Source organism: Peromyscus maniculatus, chromosome 12 (genome assembly GCF_049852395.1).
Source record: "Peromyscus maniculatus bairdii isolate BWxNUB_F1_BW_parent chromosome 12, HU_Pman_BW_mat_3.1, whole genome shotgun sequence".
NCBI classification, from domain to species: Eukaryota; Metazoa; Chordata; class Mammalia; order Rodentia; family Cricetidae; genus Peromyscus; species Peromyscus maniculatus.
In genome coordinates, this window is record NC_134863.1 from 22,322,355 (window position 1) to 22,349,006 (window position 26,652).

Below are 26,652 nucleotides of genomic sequence, written 5' to 3' on the forward strand. Positions count from 1 at the left end.
GTTAGTTTATATCTGTACACTAGTTATGCTGGTTAGTTCATATCTGTACACTAGCTATGCGGGTTAGTTTATATCGATACACTAGCTATGCTGGTTAGTTTGTATCTATACACCAGTTATACCAGCTAGTTCATATCTGTACACTAGCTATGCTGGTTAGTTTATATCAGTACACTAGCTATGCGGGTTAGTTTATATCAGTACACTAGTTATGCTGGTTAGTTCATATCTGTACACTAGTTGTGCTGGTTAGTTCATATCTGTACACTAGTTGTGCTGGTTAGTTCATATCTGTACACTAGCTATGCGGGTTAGTTTATATCTGTACACTAGTTATACTAGTTAGTTTTTATTGTCCACTGACACAAACTAGTCTCGTGGAAGGAGGGAATCTTGGTTGAAAAGGTCCCCGTCAGATGGCCCACAGGCAGTCTGCGGTGACCTGCTTGACTGCCTATGGATGTGGACGGACCCAGCCCACTGTGGATGACGCTCTCCATAGGTAGGTAGGCCTGGACTGTGTAAGAAAGCAAGCTGAGGGCTGACGATAGAGCTTGTCAATTAAGAGCACACACTGTTCCTGAACAGGACCTGAGTTCGATTCTCAGCACCCACATCAGGCAGATTACATCCACCTGTAACTCCAGCTCCAAGGGTACCGGGCACCATTGACCTCCTCAGACACTGCACTCACGCATGTACCCACACACAGATGTACGCACACACAATTTAAAAAATAAACATTTTTTACATAATTTTTTTTAAGCAAGTGGAGCAAGCCAGTGAGCAATGTTCCTCTGTGGTCTCTGCTACGGTTCCTGCCTCCAGATTCAAGTCCCTTCTCTGATTTCCCTCAGGATGAACTGTGACATGAAGTGTAAGCCAGATAAACCCTTTTCTCGCCCAAGTTCTTTTTGGTCATGCTGTTTATCCCAACAACAGAAAGCCAGCTGGAACACTGATTGTGGCTTTTCTTCTGAATGAGAATCTTTCACTTTTGCCCTCTAATACAAATTCTACATAATATCCTTCACCTGAAAAAATAACATTATTTCAAAGTAATTTTTCAGATAAAAGCTACCTACATATTTAAGCACGATTACTTACCCTGTGTGTCCTAAGACAGTGGCATGGTGCAGCGGGCCCCGCCCTTGGACGTCTCTTTGGTTCACATTAGCACCATTCTGTAAGAGGAACTCACACGTCACCAAAGAGCCCTTAAAGAGAAGAGGACAATATACAAATGCGGATGAGAAAGAGCACATCTGTATGGAGCCGCAGAGAAATAAGGTAGATTTGTTTTTCCAAGAACTAATTAACACAGAATTGTTTACAGTCTGAAGTCCATCAAAACACACTACTCCCCTTACATTATCAGATTCTCTTCCAGCTGCACCTCCCCAAAATCAGAAACCACCAAGTGATACGCAGAAATTTTTACTTTCTAACCCCTCTTTTGAATGCATTAATTCACACCCCTAGTTCAGTTTGAATGCATTAATTCATACCCCCAGAACAGCCTGGATGAGTGCTGTCGCTTGGTCCTCATCTGAATTAGCCCAGTTCACATCTGCACCATGAGCCAGAGCCTCAGCCATTTTGGGAAGGTTTTTCTCATATGAAGCCCTATAAAGCTGAAGTCCTGGATTAAGATGTTTCGAGTCCAGAAACACAGAAGACTCTTGCCTTTCTCCTTCTGGAAAGCAAAGCACAAACACATTAGTAAGAATGTGCTCTTAGCACAGGAGGCAAACTGTTTAGCAAGACAGAAAGAATTTGCAGGAAGAAAGAGTTCTATTGGATGAACAGCAGGAACAGCCAAGTGAAGACAATTAAAGGCCAGTACGCTGTAAATTTAAAGTTACGACAGATAACCTCAGGACAGAGAAGTGGCTAGGACACCTTCATAGTGTCTACAATTACTTCACTTTTGAAAGTGAACTCTTAAACTCACAATGGAAAACATTGTGACATAAGAAATCATTCATCTACCCCAAGGAGCATATGAGATGTTCACATTTATTTCTTAAGCTATTACTATTTCTTACAGACTATTCATTTTCCAAACATTCAATCTTCTCATGGAATAACATCAAATGGTATTCTAGGCTTTTGTGGCCTTGCCAGTATCCAGGGAATATGTTAGTTACTGGTAAAATTGACTATCTTCCAAAAAGCCTGGACTCCTAAAGAATTTACTAGTAGTTCAAACTCACTTAGTTCCTAGGATGATGTAATCATCACAATTTACACTATAACTAACTCAAATGCTTTTAAAGAATGCTTATTTGCCAGAGAATTCTGCAAGACTAAACACACTGAAATCACGGAAGTAGGCATAAAGGAATTATGATGAGAAGAATCCAAAAGGGAGGGAGATGCTGGTACAGCCCAGGAGAATGGGACAGGATTAGCAGTGCAGATTACAATCCCTAGCACACACCATGAAGTTTGGATGAATGTCCGACTGGGGAAAGAATCCAAAAATAAAGAGAAACAATAGCTTTCTCCGTAAACAATACTGCTTTTCCCTTAGTATCTTCTAAAAAGATTAACCACCTACTTAAGAAATGATCTAATCAAGAATTGACATTTAGAGCAGGGGAAAGATGGCCATTGGGTGAAATGTTCACCAGAGAAGGAAAAGGACCTGAGTCCAGGTCCCCAGAACCAGGTGAAAAGCCAGCACAGAGGCTGAGAGCTGTAGTAGCAGTGCTTGGGGGCAAGGACAGACAGATCCCTGGAGCTCACTGCCAAATCACTGAGCGCCACATCCAATGAGAGACGCTGTCCCCAAAACTAAAGTGGAAGAACAAATGGAATTAGACAACATATTAAATAAGATAACCCAGACTTGGAAAGGCAAACATTCCATGTTCTCTGCTATAAGGAAATCTTAGTTCCTAATTGTTCATATGGAAATACCTACATGAGAGAGAAAAGGCAAATGCCAGAAAATCCAAGGGTGGTCTGGGACAAGGGAAAAAACTCTCAGCAGAAAACTGCTCAATTTAAAGTCACGACTGATTAGATTTGAAACTGAACACCTATGAGAACTTTCATTCCATTAAAGTTCTGTATTTTGGGGGTGGGTTGGTGTGAGTGTGGCGGTCATCAGATAACTTGGGAGTCAGTTCCCTGCTCCCACCAAGTGGGCCTCTGGCTTCAACTCGGGCTGAAAGGCCTGGCAGGCACGCCTTCCCCTGCGGCACCAACTCACCGGTAGGCACATTTTCGTGTATCTGGGAAACTCATAATTCCTGCTGTAAAATTTAATCCCAGATACATTGTCTCTTCTACTTAGCAATGCTGCAGAAAATGCAGTAGTCTGTGTTTTGACATTTCTACACATTTAACTACTTCCATTGAGTTTCATCCTTAGGTTGATCCTAATGTCGTTAATATTTCAAAAATTCTCATTTTAGGTAAATTTAAATCTTCTAGTAAAAGTTTGGGGGGAACACAATAGAAATACAAAAGAAATGAGCAATTGATAAGAATAATGGCGTAGCTATTTTTGGGATAAGTATGCTGAACCAAAAAACCCCAAAAGAGAACATACTGTATGATCTGCTTTCTCTAAACTAGAAAACTGCCCCCTTCTGCTATCGCGACAGGAAGCAGAGTGGTGTTTAGGGGCTGAGACTGTGATGGGACAGGAGAGGTCAGTTATAGAGGCAAAGGAATGGGAACATCAACACTCCATGGGCACACAGCACGTGCACACACATCACACACTGACACATCAGTTACACTTCCTCCCATCCCCACCAGGAAGTGGAGAGTGCTGAGGGAGAGCACCAGACATCAACCTCCGGCCCTCATGGGAGCACACACATGCAAACACACCCACAAGAGAACTGACATCTGCTACGTGCATGGTCCAACAAACCGCACCAATCAACACCGACTTTCATCGAAACTCACCAGGCTCATACAAGCTATTGGCTGACACGGTGGAAGGTAGAGACTCCCGTCCATCATCAGAGCCTTGCTGGATCCCACTGTCGTTACTTTTGACTGTGTTAAGGGATTAAAAAAGAGCTAGTGATTAAAGTTCACATCACTTAGAAAGCAGTCTCCCACAACCAACAAGACCGTAAAATGAGCTGGTACACGGAAAAAACATGAACTTGGCCACCACCAGCATAATAAACTTACTGCAATTTTAATCCTTTTGCAATTTAGTTTATGGGAACATAAATCAATCACAAAGCCTGAAAATAAAGGGGTTTTCAGAGTTCTAACACATCTCATTACCCCACGAATGCTGGGAGTAGTGAGGAGCTTAATTTACTGTATGACTGTGGTGATGTGTGATCCTGAGACAATGGGCGACATCTAGAGAAATGGCCACACCGCACAATGACCACTGGCACAGACTTGGAATGCTCCACAACAGTACTTACTACTACGCAGTTTTGAAGAAGTATCAAAGTAGGAGAAGAGTGAGTCTAGCTCATCAGGACAGAACAGAGACTCCCGCCTGGCCTCGTCGCTATTTACAGCAGCCACTGGGGACATGCAAGTTAGCAAAGCACAAAGCAGGCCGTGAGAAGGGGGCAGGAAACAGCGTTACTGGGGAAGTGTGGGGAGAACATAGGAAGGAAATCGGGGAGTGAGTCAGATACTCGGGGCCTCCAGCATCATCAACTGACAATCCCATCTCCCCTCGCTGTTCAGTTGTGCTCCGCAGAGTACAGACCGTACCTAGGAGTGGGAACCACGGGGCCATCTCAGTTGAACTGTCTTAAAGACACAGAGGTCCAGTTTCCTCTTAGAATGTGTACAGGCTTCTAGCATTTAAAAACAAAAACAAAAACAAAACAAAAAAACAAACAAACAAACAAAAAAACCCTACAATGGCCGTAACTGTGAGATTTAAAAAGTGACTTCTGCTTAAGAAAAGATCCAAGGTAAATAAATACCTGCGGTGTGGACAGATGCTCTGACTTGGCTCAGCCTCTGCTCCTCGCAGCTTTTGGAGATAACCCTTTTCTCCTGCTCAGAAGGTGATGATGCCATGGAGTATTTATCCACAAATTTCCTCTCCACATATTTTGCTCTGATGTATGCCTCTTTCTCCTGTCTGGTAAACAGAAAAATGCCATGATGTTTTATTTAGCCCCTTAGCACGGCTAACACTGAGTGAATGCCACTAGACACGGAATCTAATGGCACTTGAAAGTAAATGGGGTGGCGGGGAACGCTGGAGAAATGGCTGGGCAGTTAAGGGTGCCTGCTGCTTGCCCCAACGGGACCTGAGTTTGGTTCCCACTCACCCCCAACCACCTGTGACTACAGCTCCCGGGACTCTGACACCCTCTTCTAAAAGCTTCTTAAGTGACTCTGGAACAGGTAACATAGAACATTCTACAACATGTTTTCCTTCTAAATAAGAAGCTATTTTCACAGTCAGACGGAATAAACGGCTCACTGAAAACTCACAGCTACACAGCACTCTGTGGTCCTCTTAATTTCTGTGTGCATGTATTTGTATACATGCTCCCTTGTGTTCTACATTAAAACATTACCAAGAAAGATAAAAAAAATACATAGAAATTAACATTAATTCCTTTTTACTGGAGATGCTGTCATATCCTGAATAATTACTACTGGTGGTCATAATTTAATAACTATAATAAAACAATACAGCATCCCAGACTTATAGTGGAAAATGTCATTTCTCTTGTTAGCTTAATATATAACCATGAAATATGCCTGTTCTATAATTTTTCTTTCCGATTTCACAACCAAACTGCCTTTCTCGTCTTTGATTCCAAAGCCCTCACAGTGCCACCCAAGCATGTGGTCAACATTTGCTGAACTAAGTCAGAGCATGAAAAATGATTCAGAGTAGATAGGAAAAACCTGATCTTTGAGACATTCGAACAGATTATGGGGGGGGGGGGGGTAACATGTACATGTTTGTGTATGCACATGTGTGTGTGCTGGTGTACACACACAGGCACGTGGACCCCAGAGGTCAACATTAGGTGTCTTCTTCAATCACTGTCTATCTCATTTTTGGAGGCATAGTCTTTTGTTGAACCTGGAATTTACTAGTCCCTTGAGATTAGCTGGCCAGCAAGCCCGAGGGGTGCCCCACCTCTGCCTCCCCAGCACTGGGATTACAAGCACGCACTGCCATGCCCTGCTTATAACACAGGTGCTAAGGAACTGAACTAATGCTTGGGACTGAACCACGCTTCCTCTTCAATGCCCCCCACTAACAGAACTTTGGACCACTTTAATGGCAAAAGGCCTTTGCATTTCTATGGAGAGATTTTCTTTTAAACAGTTCCTTGTCATTTAAAGACTACAGGTGATTGACTGCTCAGTGGGGTGCAAAGGTCTAATGAGTACAGCTACAACAGAGGTCTGATGAACACACTGAAGAAAGACTAAACAGAAGGAATAATGTGACTTCCACACACTCCATCACAATGTTTTATGTCAACTGTGGTTGTACTTCTGGTTAGGGAAGAGAGAAGCACATTGACACAACTGTACCTTTGTCCTGGCTGTGGTTTCTTTATTCCCATTTTGTCCAGTTTAGCTTCATAAACACGATTTATAACATCATTTCCCAATTCACACATAAGCTATTTCACAGGAAGACAAAAAAGCAAGCTATAAATTAAAAGTCCTAATATTAAGCTAAACTTAAAAAGTCCTTAAGTGGGTACAATTAACTAATTCCTCTTTATATATTGTAATTGTTCATTCCACAAAGAAATGTAAAGTTAAAATGGGCCAACGAATGAGATTATTACCCATTCGCTATTCGTTATCAGAACATTATCACTCCTATAACAGGTACCTAACAGAAACCATCGACCCATCTACCCTTCTATCCATCCATCCATCTATGCATCCTTCCATCCATCCACCCATCTATTCATCCATCCACCCATCCACCCACCCATCCATCCATCCACCCATCCATCCATCCACCCACCCACCCACCCATCCATCCACCCACCCACCCACCCAGATCTATGACATACATAGCTATATTTAAGAACAGGACTGGACAGATGGCTCAGTGGTTAAAGGGCTTACACTGCTCTTGCAGAGGACCTGAGCTCAGGTCTCAGAACTCACAGTGGCTGCAAGGACCTGCACTTGGTGTACACATCCACACACAGGCTCAGACACATGCACATAATTAAAAATAATAATAAACCTCTAAACAAAAGTCATATTTATCACGTGTCTATCTATTTATCATAACCACTGACTGCGCCTAGGCCTGTGGTTGGGCAAGAAGTTTCACAATAAAGTATCCCATATAGTAAGGTGTAGCAAGCACTGGCCAATGCAAGGACAAAAATTAAAATTAGACATCTTTCTAAAGTGCCCTCATTCCCACTTTATAGAAAGATTAAAATCTATCAAACATAAGAGTTCATTGAAATCATTTATGGACTCACCCTGTACCTGAGTTCTATCACCAGACACCACTAACTCCTTGTCAAATGCTGTAAACCTTTTTAGACTTTCTTTCTCCTGGTCCATCTACTTCTCTACTCTGTCTTTACTTCCTCACTGTGCTAGTTCATCCCAGCTAGCGGAGATCTACAATCACCTGTGAAATATTTTCATGTAAAAATTTATCTCACCTTTAAAAGCTCAGGCTCCCAAGTGTCTAAAGTTAAAGATCGTACTTTCGAAAAATGAACCCCAAGACTCCTACATAGGGAAAAAAGATTGCATTATTTTTAATAAAAAGTTATCGAGTCACTATTTGCATATTTACACACACACACACACACACACACACACACACACACACACACAAATGGCTCCCCCATATAAATATGGATGGATCCTCTGGTTAATAATGAATGATGAACCAAAGTTCTCAAAGCACTTTACTAACTAAAATTATCCACTTTATAAAATGTGCAAATGTAAACTGTTAATTAAATCAGGGAACTGGAAAGACCCACTAACAAGAAAACACAGTAATTTACAACATGTATTTAACCCAGAGGAACTCTCCCGCTCTGGGTGAGCATACCTACCGATGAATCCCAGAGCACTCAATACACAAGGTAATGCCCAAGTTGATGCTGGCCCACCGTGGGTCTGCCAGACCACAGTCACAACAGCTGCTGTTGCCAGGGATACACTGGACACGCTGCAGTGCGCTTTCTCCTTTCAGTAACTTCTCTTTTGACTCATTTCCAGAATCTAGGCTTCCTGTTGATGGAGATGACTTTTTATCCAGCTTCTAAAAGAATTAAGAATCATTTGGTAATTTTAATGTGTTTTGTAAAGGACTGTGAGAACATGCTACATGTTATATACTACAAGCAAAAGCTTCTAGCTCATACATTAAACATCTATTTGGATAGGCATTACTCTAGGCACTGGAGAATAGAAAGACTGGGGCTCTTATGAATAGGCGTCATCAATGAAGGGGAAATGTACACATTAACAATTATGTGATTACTGACACTGAACATATAAAGAACAGGAGATGAGGACACAGAGAAAGGTAAAGACAGAGTGGGAGACATAATATTATTAAAACTCAGTAATAAAAATCCAGCACTTGGGAGGCTGAGGCAGGAGTATCCAGAAGCTCAGAGAGAGCCTAAGCTACACAGGAAGGCTCTTTTCAAAGAAGAAAGCAAACAAAAATAAAGTATTTGGTGCCACATTCACCAAAGGTGTTAACCAGAAGCAAGTTATTTTAATTACTACAGTTCATAACTATGATATAGTGAAATGGTAGAAAATATATCATCTTCGTAGTGAACCAAAAACAAAACATGATATGCAAAAAGCTAATTTTTTAAGTGCACAGTCACACCAATAATAGAGTATTTAATAAGCGTTGGCTTACATGCAGCAATAATCAACCAAATTCAAAGATGTGGCTCTTTTTTAAGTAATTAAAGGTATAGTCTAAAGTCTTCCGGGGTCAAAAGCTCTCTACTCTGTACAAGGCAGTGTGCTAGCCCAGAAGCACTGGGAATAGAATTTGACTTTTGTCTTTTCTGGAAACACACAGAATTAGGAAGGGCTGAGCAAACAAGGCAAGCTCAGCACTTGGAGTTCCCAGTGTCTTCAGAGAATAAGGCCAGTATCGGCTTAAAGATCCCAGCCCTAGGCTGGGCCGTGGTGGCGCACGCCTTTAGTCCCAGCACTCGGGAGGCAGAGCCAGGTGAATCTCTGTGAGTTTGAGGCCAGCCTGGTCTACAGAGTTCCAGGACAGGCTCCAAAGCTACACAGAGAAACCTTGTCTCGAAAAACAAAACAAAACAAAACGAAACAAAATTCCTGACTGTGGCTGTTGCTCAACACAGTCCAAACTTACCAGAATCTTATATTCAACAAAATCTTAACTAGGTGTTCAGTGTGTAGTCTTAACTTACAATCATTGATACATTATAAAAGAGCCAAGAAAAACTTATAAAACAATTCTTAATCTAGCTGTCTACAGGATTATGTAAGGAAAAATAATTTTTTTTTTTATTTATGACTCAGGATCCTTCCCTAAGAGTTCTTGGTCAGGGAGGCCCAGAGGCACCCCGAATGTCACAGGCTGTGGCCACTGCTCACTTGCCCACAGTACCTAGATGGTAAATACCCTACTGCTGGAGACACCACTCACATTGGACGTGAGACACAGAGACCAACCTCAAACTGACCGGGAAACTCTCCCCTTGCTGGCTGCCTTCCACAGTGCCAGAAGCTGCTGGGGAGGGAAGAGACATCCACAGCCTTACCCAGCACTGGAACCTGCATGCTAACGACACCGACTTGCTGGAAAGATGTGCCCACTGGTACAAAACGGCACAATGGTTACAGATCGACCAACTGCTTTCCGTGTGACTCTGAGGCCTGTTTCACGAGAGGGATTGCATGCCAGGTACTGTACACCTGGACAAAAGCCTATGACCGGGGAGATCATAGGCCTTAGCGGGAACCTAGCCTTACTGTTCTGCTAAATGGTCATACTGTCAAACTGTTCTCTAAATGTTTACGCTGCTACTAATGCTTTGGTGTTACTCTCAATTTGGTCAGGTAAGTTTCTTTTTGCAGAGGGTAGTGGTTAATGCAGAGACTCACAACTGAGCAGAGTGCTGAATATAAATAACTCTGAGTGCTCAACTGTGGATGGCTCATGTTTAAACCTCTCAGCATCCAAGGCTCAGGAAGAAGAGAGGGCAGAGATAACATAAGAGTGGCAGACAGGGAGGAGAACTGTGAGGTGCTCCTATCTGGACATGGCATGGTTGCTGATTGCATCAAGTCATGGCAACCATAGTTACCTGCAGAAGACCTGTACAAAGTCAAGCCGATCTAAATTCTCACATGGATGATGGATGAGGGCATGAGGCCCCACCCCTACCAGAGGAGCTCCTGGCCATGATAGCCACTAAGGGGAGATGGGGGATGTGGCTCTTGTTACGTCACTCATGCCTCAGGAGGTAGCCACACATTAGCCACACCCATGGATATATGGGCAGCACCAAATGAGCTCAGAGAATTGTTAACAACAAAATCAAAGGGGGAGAGAAAGGTAAGTGGGGGTCTCTACGGAGGACTAGAGGGAAGCACTGGTGGGTGGATGTGATCAAGATACATTGCTATAGTATACAAACTTCTAAAGAATAAAAAAGTTTCTAAAAAACAAAATAAATATGCCTGGTTTTCAACACAACTTAATTGTTTAGGGATGGAACTTAGACAATGAGAATTTTTTTTAAGAAGTGAAAGTTAATAATTACAGTTCTAGTATTGTGTCAGGACAAAATAACAGATTCATAAACAGTCAATGAACAAAAAGGAAGTCTTGAAAATTAAATAGATGTTAGCTGATTAACAATATTCAAAAAGAGAAAAGAATGTTAATTCAGAAATTCAGAAAGAGAACTGGAGTGAAGAAATAGGAAAAATCAGTAATTTAAAAAAATTAATTCTGAAACTAAAAAACAAAAGAGCAGAAGAAACAATGTAATGCTGTTTCTCCTCACCCCCTCCCCAAGAAAGGGTTTCTCTGTGTACTCCTGGCTCTGAAACTCTCTCTATAGACCAGGCAGGCCTCGAACTCACAGAGATCCGGCTACCTCTGTCTCCCAAGTGCTGGGATTAAAGGCGTGCGCCACCACTAACCCGCCGGAATGTTGTTTCTTAAGGGTAACTGTTTCCAACCTACAACTTCTATACCTAGCCAAACTACCAAACAAATGTAAAGACAACATAAAGCACTGTTCAGGAGAGCATGGGATCACAAATGCCACGCTTTCTGGAAAACACTGAAGGAGATCCTTGTAGATGTAACCAACCATCTTATTAAATAAGAAACACAGAACCAATGTAAAAGAGAAAGCCAAGAGCTCAGAGCTCAGAGCTAAAATCTCACCCTTCCTCCTGCGGTGGTCCCAGCTTCCCGAAAGGAGAGCTATTTCCCTGTGTGTAAGTCGTTTCATAGTCATTCTGCCTTCTCATTGGTTGTAAACCCAAACATGTGACTGCCTCGTCACTGTCTGTATGTACAGCCCCCCCAGATCTTAAAGGCATATGTCTCCAATGCTGGCTGTATCCCTGAACACACAGAGATCTATGGGATTAAAAGCGTGCGCCACCACCGCCACACTCTGTCTATGGCTCTAATAGCTCTCAACTTTATTTATTAACATACACTCAAAATCACATTTCAGTACAATTAGAATACCACCACAGATCCTCAAGCTCTTGATTGAGGATGGAGAAAGAGATGGGTCAAGAGAAAGAAAGGAACATTACAATATGACCGTGTAAGACAATCCCAGGTTAGTGACTATACTACACGGCACGTTCAGAATGACGGAGAGATGATTCAGGTAACAGACAATACTGAGGGCTCTCTTCACCACCATGCCCTTAGCCAATGTTCTCATCGTCTGTATGCAACAATGTCCAGGTAAACCCTAGACTGAAGAAATCTCTTCTCTGAGACCAGCTGCTTAGAATAAGGAGTTCCCTCAGTGCCTGCTTAGGAAGCCTCTAGTCTCGTCTACTCCTGGGAGCCCCAGGCTGCTCACGATAACCTTTGAAATACAGCTTAGGAACCATCCCTGTTAGCTGTCTACCACCGAGTCTATGCCTCAGCCTACATCCAAAGACCCAAGAACAGCTTCCTTTCTCAAGGCTTCATCCATGGCCTCTCCAAAGAACTTGATTCTTTGGGAAGCTTTCAGCTAAGAGACAGCATGGGTTTTTCCTTCTTTGCATTTTACTTAGTGCTAATTTAAAACTAAATAAAATTTTAAACTCACAGAATTTTATTATTAATGAAAAACATCAAAATATTTAGGAGAAACCCAGTAACATGGGAACACTTTATTTCAATCTGGGATATACATTCAAATATTAAAGATATATTTGGATACTGAAAGAAAAGAATAGGTAAGAGCTGGAGATACAGCTCAGTTTGAAGAGTGCTCGTATAACCATGCACAAAGCCCTGACCTTGAGCCCAAGCACAGCCTAAAATCACGTGTGGTAGCAAATGCCTATAACCCCAGCTCTCAGGAGGTAGAAACAGGAGGATCACAAGTTCAAGGTCACTGCCAGCTACATCATGAGTCCTGAGCCAACCTGTCTTAGATCTGTCAAGAAAAGAAGAATAAAAGAGAGGCCACAGAAAGGGGAAAGGTGGGTAGGAGAGGGGGGGCGGTTATGAAGGACATACAAAAGGAACATGAGCCAACAATTTTAAAACACTTCAACTACATGAACTCATGTTCCATAAAAAGGATGCGCCACCTTGTTACAGGCGAAGTTTAAAAGCGTTAAACAGCACAGCCCAGGGTTCGGACAGCACCTCTACTGACCTCGGCCTCATCGCCCTTCTCTCTGTAGGCGGTGGCAATGCTGGTCTGAACTGCCTTAATCCAGGCCTGGCGAAGCTTTTCCGAATCGGCCTGGAGCATACAACTTCTACGAGGAAATAGCATCACTTTGTCAGACAACAAATCAGAAGGGAGAAAAATCCACACACTTCATTCCGTCTCACTATGCTGTTCAGTGCATTAAAAAAAAAAATTAATGTGTATTAGTGTTTTGCCTGAATATAAGTCTGTGTACCGTGTGTGTGACATCCTCGAAGGCCAGAAAAGCGTGTGAGACCCACAGGGCCTCCAGTCACAGCCAGCTGTGAGTCAATCTGTGTTCTAGAAAGTGCACCCTGGTCTTTTGGAAGATCAGCTGGTACTCTTAACCCGTGAGCCATCTCTCTAGCTGCCCAGTACTAATTTTTAGCAAAAAAAAAAAAATTTAGTTGAAAGAAGATTTCAACATTCATCCATCTTTAGGACAAAGTAGGATTGTGACAAAATCAAGGTACAAACGGAAAAAAAAAAAATTGTCTCTTAGAAACAAACCACTTATCCCAAAACTTAAAACTATAAATGAGCCACATACGGTGGTACACACCTGCCGTCCCACCACGGAAGCCGGGAATGTTGAGTCCCAGGCCTGAGCTATTAGAGCAATGTGGGTCAGATTAGACTACATACGGACATCCTCTCAAAGAGGGAAAACTGTGCGTGCGTGCGTGCGTGCGTGCGTGTGTGTGTGTGTGTGTGTGCGTGTTCGTGTTCTCTCATATTCCTCTGTCTCCCTTCCTCCCTCCTTTTCCCTCACCATGTAAACAGAACGTTGCTTTTTTTTTTAAGTGGGGTACAAATTGAAATTGAAAGTCATACACTTTCAATTCATCGTAATACCTAAAAAATTTGCACATGGACTAGGTTTGGCGCCACAGGCTTGTAATCTCAGCTACTCAAGAGGTTGAGACAGGAGGATGACAAGTTCAAGGTCCTGAGTTCAATTCTCGCTATCACCAAGATACAAACAAAAAAGTGTACCACGTTTCCATATGTTTCCATAAGGGGCACATACATATGTTTAGAGGAAGGACAGAGCTCAGTAGACGTGTACACCTAACATGCTCACAGCCCCACTAAGTAAATGAATAAGTCATCTCTAAGACGTTAAAGAACATGATACACGGAGAGAAGTTACATAGACACTTGGATATAACATCTGTAATCGCTCCTGGAATTCATTTTTAAAGCACTAATTCTTCTGTTACACTGACAGTCATCAGAGTTCTCAAATCTGGAACAATCTCTGAGCCACTTCTCGAATCTCGCAGGCGCCTTACTTGGTTGGAGAGACGACCTCGAAGCAGAAGCGCCGCTCTATGTCCTCGCAATGCTTCACGGTGCAGAGCCTGAGGTCCTCCACCACCACAGTGGGGCTGTCCTGCAGCGGGAGGTAAGCTCAGTGAGTCCGCCTGCCACCACCACAACAACCAGTGCAAGCGTCGAGAGAGGACTGGCCCACAACTGGCACTTAATAAACACTCAAAAAAACAAAAACAAAAACAAAAACATCTCCTTGTTGGACCTCTTCCACCCCACTGATGACTGACGTCCATTACTCTTTGGGGTCCCACTCACACACAGAAAAGCTACTTTCTTCCCAAAGTAATGATCATATTTTAAATATCCCAATGAGAAACAAGGAACTGAAAGATTCTTCTTAAAATTCTTCCAAGAAAAAGATTTTATCATTTCCTAATTAAAATGCGAGAGGAAAAATCAGAAAAAAGCACCAATGGATTAACTCCAAAGTTCCCAAGAACCTGTAATTAGTGCAGCCATCTCACAGGCCAAGTGGGTATCTGACGGTTATGGTTGAGAGACTATCACTCCAAGGCTAAGTGAAAAGCACACTGTCAATTAACAAATGGTTCTCTTTCCAGCGTCTGCCATTCTCACAGGCCACCCAAGCACTCCGTTCCGATGCATAAACCCCCTCACTTTGAAATAAGGCAAGAAAACAGACACACAAGCACAGCAGTAAAAGCACAGAGCTCCCATCTACATTACTAAGAGCGTACATTCAGACATGCCATTCTAAAGCTTTCTGTATGTCACCATTGGTCCGAAGATACTGTGTTCTAAAAGACAAACTGTCTGCAACCCCAAAATATCACTATGGGATGTCAGGGTTGCTCCTGCCACATAACTAACAAAAGGACTTCATAAAATGAAGGTAAAATCTTGGTTCACAAAACATCTCAAAGCTAGGGATTAAAATTTCAGCTGGAGCTGGAGAGATGGCTCAGTGGGTAGGCGTGTGCTGCTCCAGCACAGGGCAGGTGTCTGGGTCAGGCAGCTCAGAGCTGCCTCTTAACGCCAATTCAGGGGATCTGATGCCCTCTTCTGACCTCCACAGGCATTGCACTCAAGTGTCCAAATCACACTCGAGACATACAGACACATCATAACTAAGACTAACAATAAAATCCTTATTTAAAAAAGGCGGGGGTGGGGGGGAGAGATGTCTCTGGAGTTAGGAGCACTGGCTGCTCTTCCAGGTTTGGTTCCTAGCATCTGTGACTCCAGTTCCAGGGGATTTGAGGCCTTTTCTGGCCTTTGTGGGCACTGTATACATGGTACAGAGACATTCGTACAGGCAAAATACCCACACACATTCTAAGAAGCAAAAAGAGCGAGCAGTTTAGAAGAATTCGTGACTGGAGGACAAAAGAAATGTCTCAGTCATTAAGGGTACTTTCTGCTCCCAGAGGACAGAACTGGGTTCCCAGCACCCACATCAGCTGGCCCACAACCACCTGTAACTCCCTCTCCAGGGAGATCAAACACCACTGGTCTCTGTGAGCAGCTGCTCACATGTACAGAGATACATACATACTCATAATTAAAAATAATAGAAATAATTCAGGGCATGGTGGCACGCGCCTTGAATCCCAGCACTCAGGAGGCAGAGGCAGATGGATCTCTTTGAGAGTTGGAGGCCCGCCTGGTCTACACAGTGCATTTCAGGCCAGCCAGGGCTGCACAGGGAGACCCTGCCTTAGATAATCTGGTGCCTCTGGGGATACTTGCAGTCTCATGCACAAACTTGCACTCAGACATCCACGCACACACAAGTGAAAATAAGTCTTTTTAAAAGGAATTCACAATCAAATCACTCTGCTTTTAAGGATCAGGGCTAATAGCTTCCACCCCACTCATTACGCATACTCACACATAAAACCAATAGACAGTAATTGCAGAATTTTATATATGTCCGGACATTTATGGATTTCAGTATTCACTGAGTCAAAGAGATAAAGAACTGAAACCAGTTTTCACTGTATTGCTTAACAAAGTACGTACCTTGAACTTTTTCTGGTAAACCAACTGGTTGTTCTGTATGGAGAACCAGCGTCTAGATAAAGACAGACAGATTAAAGATGGCTCTTGGGCAGTGGGAAGTGAAAGTGGACACCTGTTGAGGGTGACAGTCTTTAGAGAAGTGCACCACTTTGCTTTCGTAAACTGAGGCATATGAGATAACTACTGAAAACTAAGAATAAGCATCTTAGAAATCACAGGGTAGTGAGATAAATTTGCTGTATTTAGGTTCATTCTACGTCATAACTTTATATCTTAACAAAAGCTTTTATTTTTTCCTGCTAAAACCATAATATTTTAAAAGTACAAACTTAAGTTATTTTTTTTTTGAGGTGCTCAAAATAGTATCTTTTCCCTCAAATATTTGCTTTTATGATAAAGAAAACTTACACTACAAACAAAATGTTTGTTTATATAAGTAAAACTATGATAAAAGGTGCTTTATTTTCAACCCTTCAGAAGCTAATTCTATTCAGCAAATGTTTGATCTGATCAACAAAACAGAGACTAATCATTAGAAGTGTATCGAAGAGGAGATGATCATACCTTATTTCATATAAGTAAGAATTCTTACTTCTTAGTCAAATAATGTTATTACCATACATGACCCCTCAACTGTTTAAATGGCTTGCCTCATTACTGTTAAGTTACTAGGAAAACAATTTGCTCACAATCTCTTTAGAAAAATGGCTAGGCAACCTAGGCCATATGCACTAATTCTAATTTATTAAAATAATAAAAAAAACTAAAGACATACAAAAAATCACAATCAAAAGCCATTCATAAAGGAAGCAAAACTTCTCACCAAGCATGAAAAGTGAACAGTATTTGAGCTGTTATTTTTAAATTAGTTTTATATGAGATGATTTTTTAATATAAACATTAGTTATTAATCTATTAGCAGATAGAGATTCTACCTTTTCATTGACAGTAATACAAATGACCAGAAATTATATTTAGGTGTTTTGAATTTCTATTTTTAAATTTTTAGTTATTTCTCCAAAGCTGAGAAAGAGCCCCGAAGACACCTTTGGGGTTTTAGGCCTTTTACTGGGTGGGTGGGTTTTCTTGCCACTTAAAAAGCATCACCTTTTTCATTGAGAGAGAGTTTGTTAAATAAGCATCTAAATAAAATAAAGTGGGGTGCCACTGAATGCAAATCAACAGACCAGAAAAGGAAGAACGTCCAAGGCTCTTGTTTGGGGACAGACAGCCGGTTAGAAATGTTAGAGGAAACTCTTACACAGACCAAATGGTGCACCCTGCCGCATGGGATGACATGCAATGGAGACAATCTCTGGATCCGATTAAAATGTTGTTTTTAAAATTCATTTGTGGAGGGTGAACTATATTAATAAAAATGTATGGGCTGGATATCATAGTAGTTATCTTACACAGTTTGAGAAAAACTACAGTTTTATTAAATAATAGGAAGACATCCATATAAAAATGCAAACTTTTCATGCTTGAGGTCCTCAAAAATTTTTTTTTAACCTGACCATCTTAGGGCAGTGTTCCCTAGAAACACTACTACTAATACACTAGATAAATGCTTCTGTTCCATTGGAGACTGCTCCCTCCAGCTATTAACCTTATCGAGCATATCTAGTTGTGAAGCTCAGTTTCCCTGAGATTTATCTGCTTCTGGATGACATTCTTACATCACCAGGTTGTGTAAAATACTAGAAAAGACAGTACAAATCTCTCTTCATTTACTACTTCCTTACAGGAAGCATAATCCATCAGAGGCAGGGAAAAATGAATTACAAAGATGTGTTTGTCTGATACGATCTTCCTTCTGCTACGATCAGAAACACATCTAACATCAACCAGAACTTCAGCCAGGTGTCTCACGGTAACTAAACATATACGTGTGTGTGTGGGGGGGGGGGTGCATGTGCTTGGTGTGCATGCATGTGCTCGGTGTGCATGCATGTGCTCGGTGTGCACGCCCACAGATGCATATGCACATGGGGTCCAGGGACAGCCTTGGGGATCGTACTTAGGGCACTGCCCAACTCCTTTGAGACAAGATCTCTGATAGTCACAAACTGGGCTGGACCAGCTGGCCATCGAGCCCTAGGGATCTACCTCTCTCTCCCTCTTCAGTGCTGGGATTCTAAGCACACACCACCACACCTGCATTTGTCTGTGGGTAATAAGAGATCAAACTTGAGTCCTCCTATGTGCAAGGCACGCACTTTACTGACTGAGTTCTCTCTCCAAGAAAGGGAAAGTGTGATGAACAGCTCGTGCATGAATTATATACACACACACGACTACTTAGTATTTGGAGCACTTGGTACAGAAAATTCTAAAGTACTACAAAATGTAACTAGAGCCAAGAGACAAGGTTTGGACAGCACTGTGCTAACACAGTCATAGTCTACAAGACTAAAAAATAGAGCACAAAGTAGAAGACAGCTTTTAATTTCTTATGTATAAGAGAAGTAAGACACATTTTGTATCTGTCTCAAACGAATTTAGTGTAATTTAGACCAACATATTTCATTTATTTTTTAAAAAATAAGTACTATTACATACCAAGGAGCACTTCCAGATGACAAAAGTTAGGTCAAATGGAAAAATAAATTTATAAAAACCAAACATAGTTTACCATGCTTGATCTTAATATCAAAAATATTGGTAAAAGTCACAGTTCCAAATCTGAAGAAGCTTTATAACTAAAACTAGATTAAGTTACAAGTTCATATTTAGGTGCTAGATAGATACACATTTAATACAATTGAAAGGCCTCAGGCACTGGTTCATTTCCAACTCAGTTTGTTGCTTCTCCGGGAATAAAGTGGTAAGGAGAACCTACGACCTGATGATGGACTCCCTCAACACATGAGCTGCTGCCAAAGGACTCAGCCCAGCCGCTGCTCCACCTTGTGTCAAAAGACACGAGCCACGGGCATTCCCACCACTCAGGCTGCACCTACTGTGAGCACATCCACTGTCCTTTCCAGTTCAGATCAACTGAGGACAGGAGCAGTCAAAAGGTACAATTCTCTTCCTCAAATAAACACTTATGTTTTCTTTCCAATTTAGAGCATAAAGAGATTTTTTTTTGTCCATTGCAAGTAATCCAAATGAGCATGGGTTAATCAGGCTTTCTCGTGCTACAGAGGAAATCGGATAAGAGAAGGGAGGGCAGGAAGCTAATTGGTACCTGATATGATCGGGCTTTTTCCTGTCATGTGAAAAAATGGGGCAGGGTTAAAACAAAAGGGAAAGGTGTAAAGGAAGAAAACGTAACTGCGCAAATAAGCAAAGGACCAGCACGGTACAAAAATGAGACAAAAATGAAAGAAACAAGCTTACGCTAACAACTAACAACGCAAAGTATTCGTGTGCTTTATTCATGTATTAGAATATATGCATTTTGTAGAATTTCAACTCTTTAAGAAACTGAACTACTTTGAAAATATTTGAATTACTATATTACTATTACCTTATACATCTATTCTGCCTATCTGCCTCTATGGTCACAACTAGAAAATACAGGTAGTATCAAGCCACACTTTAATAAGCTGTGCTTGGAAGGTAAGAGGAACATCACCACATGTTGACCTACAGAAGCCTTAAGCAAATAAAAATTTCTTGGAAAGAAAGGGGAGTTACTAATTAAGAATTTCAAACATTATAAAATGGTGACTGATAAACCTCCCACCTGCCCACGCCTGTCTTCACCAAATGATAACAGACTCGAAGGCCACATAAAAATACGGCTCTTCTTGTTTCCAGGGGAGTAAGAAGGTACAAAAATGGCTTGGCTGTGAAGCCCAGGCTGACCTTGCACCCATAATCCTCCTGCCTCCACCTCCCAGGTTCTGGGACCACAGGTATGCACACTCTACCCAGCAGACTCATTTTTAGTCTACGTATAAACTTCTTACTTTAAGACAAAAAAGCCAATAAAAATATTGTATCTGTACTACCAGTACCAACAGTATATACAACATTTGGTTTTAAATTTTTGTATAATCCATTTTATGCACTGGGTTATATTTTCTGGTCCAACAAAGGAGTCTGCTTCTTTACTGGCCTTTCCAATTTAGTGCTGAATTATGTTAATAAATATTTTCCTTGTTATTCCTCCTTTCCAAATTCACTGTGAGACACAAAACAGAAACATAGGTTCCAGTGTTTAAAGTCTGAATTGAAACTGCCATACCAAGAAAATAACTTAATAAGAAAGTGCATTGTGGCAGACCTTACATGCACCCCCAGAAAAACAAAACAGCCCTTGGTGTCCGTGTAGTGCTTGGTTCTAGGACCCAGTCACACATATCCAAATCTGTAGATACTCAAGTTCTCTGAGATAAATGCAGCATTTGCATAGAATCATAATATGTGAGAGTATGAGTGTGTGAAGGAGACAGATGAGAAGGGGAGAGGGAGGGGAGAGAGAGAAGGAAAGGGAGGGGGAAAGAGTGAGTGTGTGTGTACGTGTGTGTGTGTGTGTGTGTGTGTGTGTGTGTGTGTGTGAGAGAGAGAGAGAGACAGACAGACAGACAGACAGACAGTGTGCGTGTATGTGTGACAGAGTGTGCATGCGTGTGTGCATGTGTATGAGTGTGCATGCATGCGTGTGCGTGTGTGCATGTGTGTGCGTGCACGTAAGACAGAAAAAGACTTGTCATGCTGCCCTCTTCTGGGCTCAGGTGATTTTTCTCACCTGGGCCTTGAATTAATTAAGCTCAGTCAGCCCTAGATTTACTTAGAACTGCTATTATGAAGTAAATATTGTGTAAATAGTATCATTGCATTGCTTAAAGAGCAATTACAAGTTAAAAAAACAAACGGAAAAAAAAAAAAAAACCCATGTTAAGTACAGAGTTGTTTTTTCCCAAAACTGGTAATTCTCAGTTGGGTGAGTCCTTAGGTGTGAGATCACCTAAGGTATAATAAATTTACATGTTCAGATGTCACAGACAGGAAATCTAGGATCTAGCAGGAACATGATTGGCAATGTATACAGGACATGAACTTTTCGTTTTTCTGCCATCTGCTCTCCTACACAAAACATAATTATCATGCTACATTATATTATATAAGACTGGACACTGCTTTTAAAGTAGAATTGTAATTTATGAAACATGAGGGAGATTTTTTAACATTTGGGAAATTCCTCATCACAATCACATATCCCTCAGGATGAAGATCTTTGATAGCTGATACTGAAAATATGGCATAATTTCATAAAATTATAGGTAAGAGCAAATGTGTCATTGTATGATTGGTGCCTATGGTAGCTGAAGAAAGGGAAACTTTCCTTGAAACTAATCACACAATATTTTTTACAAAATACTTAAGCAGTGAGTAGAAAAGTTTAATATCTGAAGAGGTAGATTCTTTTTGTTTTGGTTTTGGTTTTTTGAGACAAGGTTTCTCTGTGTAGCCCTGGCTATCCTGGAACTCTTTAGACCAGGCTGGCCTCGAACTCACAGAGATCTGCCTGTGTCTGCCTCCTGAGTGCTGGGATTGAAGGTGTACACCACCACCGCCCAGCCTCTGAGAAGTTTTTAATATTAAGGAATATATAGTCTTACTCAGAGAAGCAGAATGTATTAGAATAAATTAGATGGAAAACACTAAACCAAACATGGATGAAAGAAAATTATTTGCATTTCCTGAGATTAGAAATTTGATAATCCTCATTACTGCTCTTTCTTCTCCTGTTCATATAATTCCCTTCTGCTTCATTTTGCATATGATCTGCCCCCGCCTCCAAAGGTTTTGCACTAGATCTGGCTCAGTGTGGTACCCCTAGGATGGTGGAATCCATAGGAGGTGGGGGCCTTGTCCCGGGCCTTGTGCTGGGTGACCACATCACTGAGAACACTGCCTGTGCAAGGGATCAGTGATGGTCTCCTGAAGTACGGGTGCTGTCAGGAATTGGTCACTTGGCTTCCTGTCTCAAGATCTCAGCCACAGCTCCGCTGCTGGAACACAGCTCCTCAACACAAGCTCCTTCCACAGACCCATCCAGTCTGTGACTTCCAGACTACAAAACCATGAGAAAGATAAATCCCTCTTCACGCCAGTCATCTCGCTAAATCTCCATGGCCTTGCTGATTCCAACGGCCACGGGCAGCCCTTTCCACAGCAGCTTCATCCCTGAGGACACACTTTCTCATCCTGCACACCTTCTCATCCTGCATCCCTTCTCATCCTACACAGCTTCTTATCCTGCATCCCTTCTCATCCTGCATCCCTTCTCATCCTACACAGCTTCTTATCCTGCACACCTTCTCATCCTGCATCCCTTCTCATCCTGCACACCTTCTCATCCTGCACACCTTCTCATCCCTCACACCTTCTCATCCCTCACACCTTCTCATCCTGCACACCTTCTCATCCTGCACACCTTCTCATCCTGCATCCCTTCTCATCCTGCACACCTTCTTCTCATCCTACACACCTTCTCATCCTGCACACCTTCTCATCCCGCACACCTTCTCATCCCGCACACCTTCTCATCCTACACACCTTCTCATCCTGCATCCCTTCTCATCCTGCACACCTTCTCATCCTGCATACCTTCTCATCCTGCATCCCTTCTCATCCTACACACCTTCTCATCCCTCACACCTTCTCATCCTGCATACCTTCTCATCCTACACACCTTCTCATCCTGCACACCTTCTCATCCTACACACCTTCTCATCCTGCATCCCTTCTCATCCTGCACACCTTCTCATCCTGCATACCTTCTCATCCTGCATACCTTCTCATCCTACACACCTTCTCATCCTGCATCCCTTCTCATCCCTCACACCTTGCATCCTGCATCCCTTCTCATCCTGTATACCTTCTCATCCTGCACACCTAGCACATCCACATTGGGGATCTACAGCTGCTCCATACTTGATCTAGTTTTTGTTTTAGTATCAATGCCAGTTAATGTGATTTATAGGATGAATAATATTAAATGAAAAGGTCCACATTTGATTGATTTTATTCTACTGCTCTGAACAGCAATGGAACTCCCCACTGAGACTGACTGTGCTTCGCCTGAGGTCTGAGATCATACTTCTCACGAAGTGGTCCAAGGAAATCCATTTCTCTTCTTGTTAACATAATGGTTATGTTTCTAGGGATTTATTGTGTTTTGGCTTTCTTTTTTTAAGCTTTAAGGAGGTGTGGATCTGAAGGTTAAATTTCAACTCTAACATTACACTATAAACCCACATTGGCTGAATAATCTTATAAAATTACTATGTACTGGTTGTTTCTAGTTTCCCACACTAGCTACAGAATTTGCCAAGGACATAAAAGGACTAACGTTTTACATTTCAGCTCACGAAACAACTTCAATTTCTCACTTTCACTGTATAATAACTAGAAGCATTATGGATACCCAGATCACTATAGCTGGTCCTCCAGCACCCATGTCTTATTTTAAAGTTCTACATATTCAAAGGCTTAATATTAAATATCTTAATTCTTTCCCATTTATTCACTCTCAGATGAAGAAATTTTTTTTCAAATAAAACCATGTACCATTTAGATTTTCTACAACATCAAACACTAGAGAAATGCTCAATAAACCACTGACATTTAAAAATGTCACTGAATGTTTTTGAACTTCAATACCAAGAAATCTAAGTGAGTGTCATCAGAACCCGTCTCAATACAGCATTGAGGTTCCCATTTAAATGAACAAAATGTACACCTCATGAACTTACTGAGGAGACCCTACTTATTTTAGTCATACTCATCTTAAGGAGCAACCTTCTCCGTCACTGGGTGAAGGCACAACCTGTTCCTAATACAGCAGACCTTCCAGCCAAGCCTGCAACAGCAAGTCATTTACCCAGAACATAAACACTACTCCTCAATTAATATAAAATTGTTCTTTTTTGACTTAAGCAAGAAGGAAAAAAGGCATCCTTGAGTAAAAGATCAATCACTACATTCAGAAGGATGACCCTGAGGCAAGCAACCTATCAATGCTATTAGGTGTGAAATTATTTCACTTATCATATTAATACAGTAAAATATTTCAAATTTTCTTTTTTGTTTTGTAATTTTTGATATAATGTCATACTATGCAACCCAAGCTGGCCAGGAACTCAAAATCCTCCTGCCTTTGCCTCTTGGTAAGATTATAGGTGTTCCCCACGACAGCTGGGTATAATTCCATTTGAAGACATTAAAAACTTAATTCAGAAAAAATTCAATTTTTTTTTTGCTAGCCATTACAGTTATAATAAAGAAATAACGGCTACCATGACTTCCCATATCTTACTTAAGTGTTATTACTAAGGACAAAAGATCAGGACCACTTGGGCCTAAGACCCACAGGTAAATTCTTACTTTGGGAGGGGGTATTTGAGACAGGGTTTCTCTGTATAGTCCTGGCTGTCCTGGAACTTGTTCTGTAGACCAGGGTAGCCTTGAACTCAGAGATCTACCTGCCTCTGCCTCCTGAGTGCTGGGATTAAAGGCATGGGCTGCCACCACCCAGTTACAAGTAAATTCTTAATTTAAAAAATATATATTATATATATAATATTATATATATATATAATGAGAATTTAGTCATTATAGACCAAGCATTAAAAAATTCTAGTTTTCTCCTTTAAGCCTTAAGTCTCAAATTAAAAAATCTGTGTTTTCACTTTTCACCTGACTCTTAGGATTCAGTGGACTGTATTAAAGAAAGTTAATAAGGAATTTGTAGAATTTAGATAGTTCTGGGGGAAAAGAGTTGCCAATTACAAGGAGAGGCAGAAAATGGCAAACACATTAAAATCAAGACTAACGTTTGAAGTCCGTTACCTGTTCCACGTTTTGAAGGCATTGCTGGCCCGCTTGAAGAGATACCCTTCCATGACAATGCCATTCGCTGCGTCTACATTATACTCTAGCTTGGAATCATCACTGGAGAAGTCCTAAACAAGACACACATGAGTTCAGACAACTGCGTTCCCAGAGAAAGAAACGTATCCAGGGAAAAGAGCTTTACAATGCTTGCATAAGCCTTACGTAAGAACAGGGGACGGGACATAAGCCTTGAACGTCTTAGCAGTTCAGAGTGCTGGGAACCGAACTTGGGCTCTCCGGCCCCAGAAGCCAGACCTCTACCCATCGTGAGAACTCTTCTGCAGAGAGTGGATGACACTTAGCTGGGAGAAACCAGCCTTGAGGGGAAGCAAGTAAGAATCGTCCCAAGGCTTTCTAACATGAATATGCTAAAACATGAAAAGGAAATAGGTTGAATTAAGAGTTTTTAAAAATTTTGGTATCTTTCAAATTTTAAGCATAAAAAGCATAAATCTACAAATGAATCATTATATTTCTACATACTTCTTCTTTGGAAAAAAGAGAAAACACTAGTCCCTTCATTAAAACTATGTGTACATCTATTTTTTAAAATTCACATTAACTCTGTATATGTGCATGTGCACATATGTGCATGCATGTGTTCTTGCATGTATGGTGTTGAAAGTGAACTCAGTACAACTGACAAGTACTCTGCCCCAAGCACATATACCCCAGCCATCATACACAGCAGAGTGCATTAAGTCAGTAATAGGCTTGACTTTTGCAACATACGTGTATTTTACACATGTGTATAAGTTCCCCCATGCATGTGTATGCGTGTGAAGCTGGGGTCAACATGCAGTATCTTCCTGTTGCATTCTACCTCACTTTTTGAACCTGGAGCTCACTAATTCAGCAAGACTCACTCCAGTTCTCTAGTACTAGTACTACAGTGTGGGTCACCACCCCACCCCAGCTTTTTACAGGGTTACTAGGATCTGACCACAGGTCCTCAGGCTCACACAGCACGCACTTTACCAAATGGGCCGTCTTCCCAGCCCTGACTTTCATAACGTCTTTACAGGGTTCATGTGCTTTTAGATTTTGTTTTTACATTTACATTTTAAATCAGCATAGAATAGGTTTAATTATGACATATTCATATCTGTAGATTTCATGGACTTAGTATTAATATATCAGGCTAGATTCCACATACAAGAAAAAATTTGTTTATCTTTCTGATACTTGCCTATTCTGTTTCGACTTCTATCCATCTTCCTGAAAATGAAAAGTTTTAATTCTTCTTTAAGGCTAAATGAAACTGTGTGTGCACACGTGCACACACATGTGACATTTTCTTTAGCCATATGCTTGGTGAAGACACCTGGGTGGCTCCACATCTTGGCCACTGTCAACAGCAGCAATTAACTCAAGTGTGAAGGTGTCTCTGCGATGTGCTTCCCTTATATCCTTGAGGTACAGGAGGGTGGTACAGCTGTCCACATGGTGGTTTTCCTTTTAGTTTCTCGGGAGGACTAAATGTTTTGTTTGTAGCATCTGGAGGCTCTTAGCAATCACTACAATGCTCAGAACATAAATAATGGGGCCAGGAGTACAGCTCAGTGGCAGTGTGCTTGTCCAAGTCGGGCAAGGCCAAGTT

The 26,652-nt window shown here is 41.5% G+C and overlaps 1 protein-coding gene across 4 annotated transcripts in view; it reads right to left on the minus strand.

The window, feature by feature from the left end:
- Acap2 (ArfGAP with coiled-coil, ankyrin repeat and PH domains 2) overlaps positions 1 to 26,652 on the minus strand; it is a 118,857-nt gene that overhangs the window by 9,278 nt on the left and 82,927 nt on the right. The window contains exons 10-22 of one of the 4 annotated variants that reach the window (XM_015993314.3): positions 25,008 to 25,120; positions 19,390 to 19,410; positions 16,197 to 16,248; positions 14,171 to 14,271; positions 12,837 to 12,942; positions 8,031 to 8,239; positions 7,626 to 7,695; positions 6,514 to 6,605; positions 4,929 to 5,089; positions 4,410 to 4,514; positions 3,928 to 4,020; positions 1,509 to 1,696; positions 1,108 to 1,217 (exon numbers count right to left, since the gene is read on the minus strand). In XM_015993314.3, coding sequence (XP_015848800.1) covers positions 1,108 to 1,217; positions 1,509 to 1,696; positions 3,928 to 4,020; positions 4,410 to 4,514; positions 4,929 to 5,089; positions 6,514 to 6,605; positions 7,626 to 7,695; positions 8,031 to 8,239; positions 12,837 to 12,942; positions 14,171 to 14,271; positions 16,197 to 16,248; positions 19,390 to 19,410; positions 25,008 to 25,120 — 1,421 coding nt within the window. The remainder of the gene's footprint in view (positions 1 to 1,107; positions 1,218 to 1,508; positions 1,697 to 3,927; positions 4,021 to 4,409; positions 4,515 to 4,928; positions 5,090 to 6,513; positions 6,606 to 7,625; positions 7,696 to 8,030; positions 8,240 to 12,836; positions 12,943 to 14,170; positions 14,272 to 16,196; positions 16,249 to 19,389; positions 19,411 to 25,007; positions 25,121 to 26,652) is intronic. The other 3 variants (XM_015993316.3, XM_006974484.4, XM_006974485.4) reach the window with 3 other exon arrangements.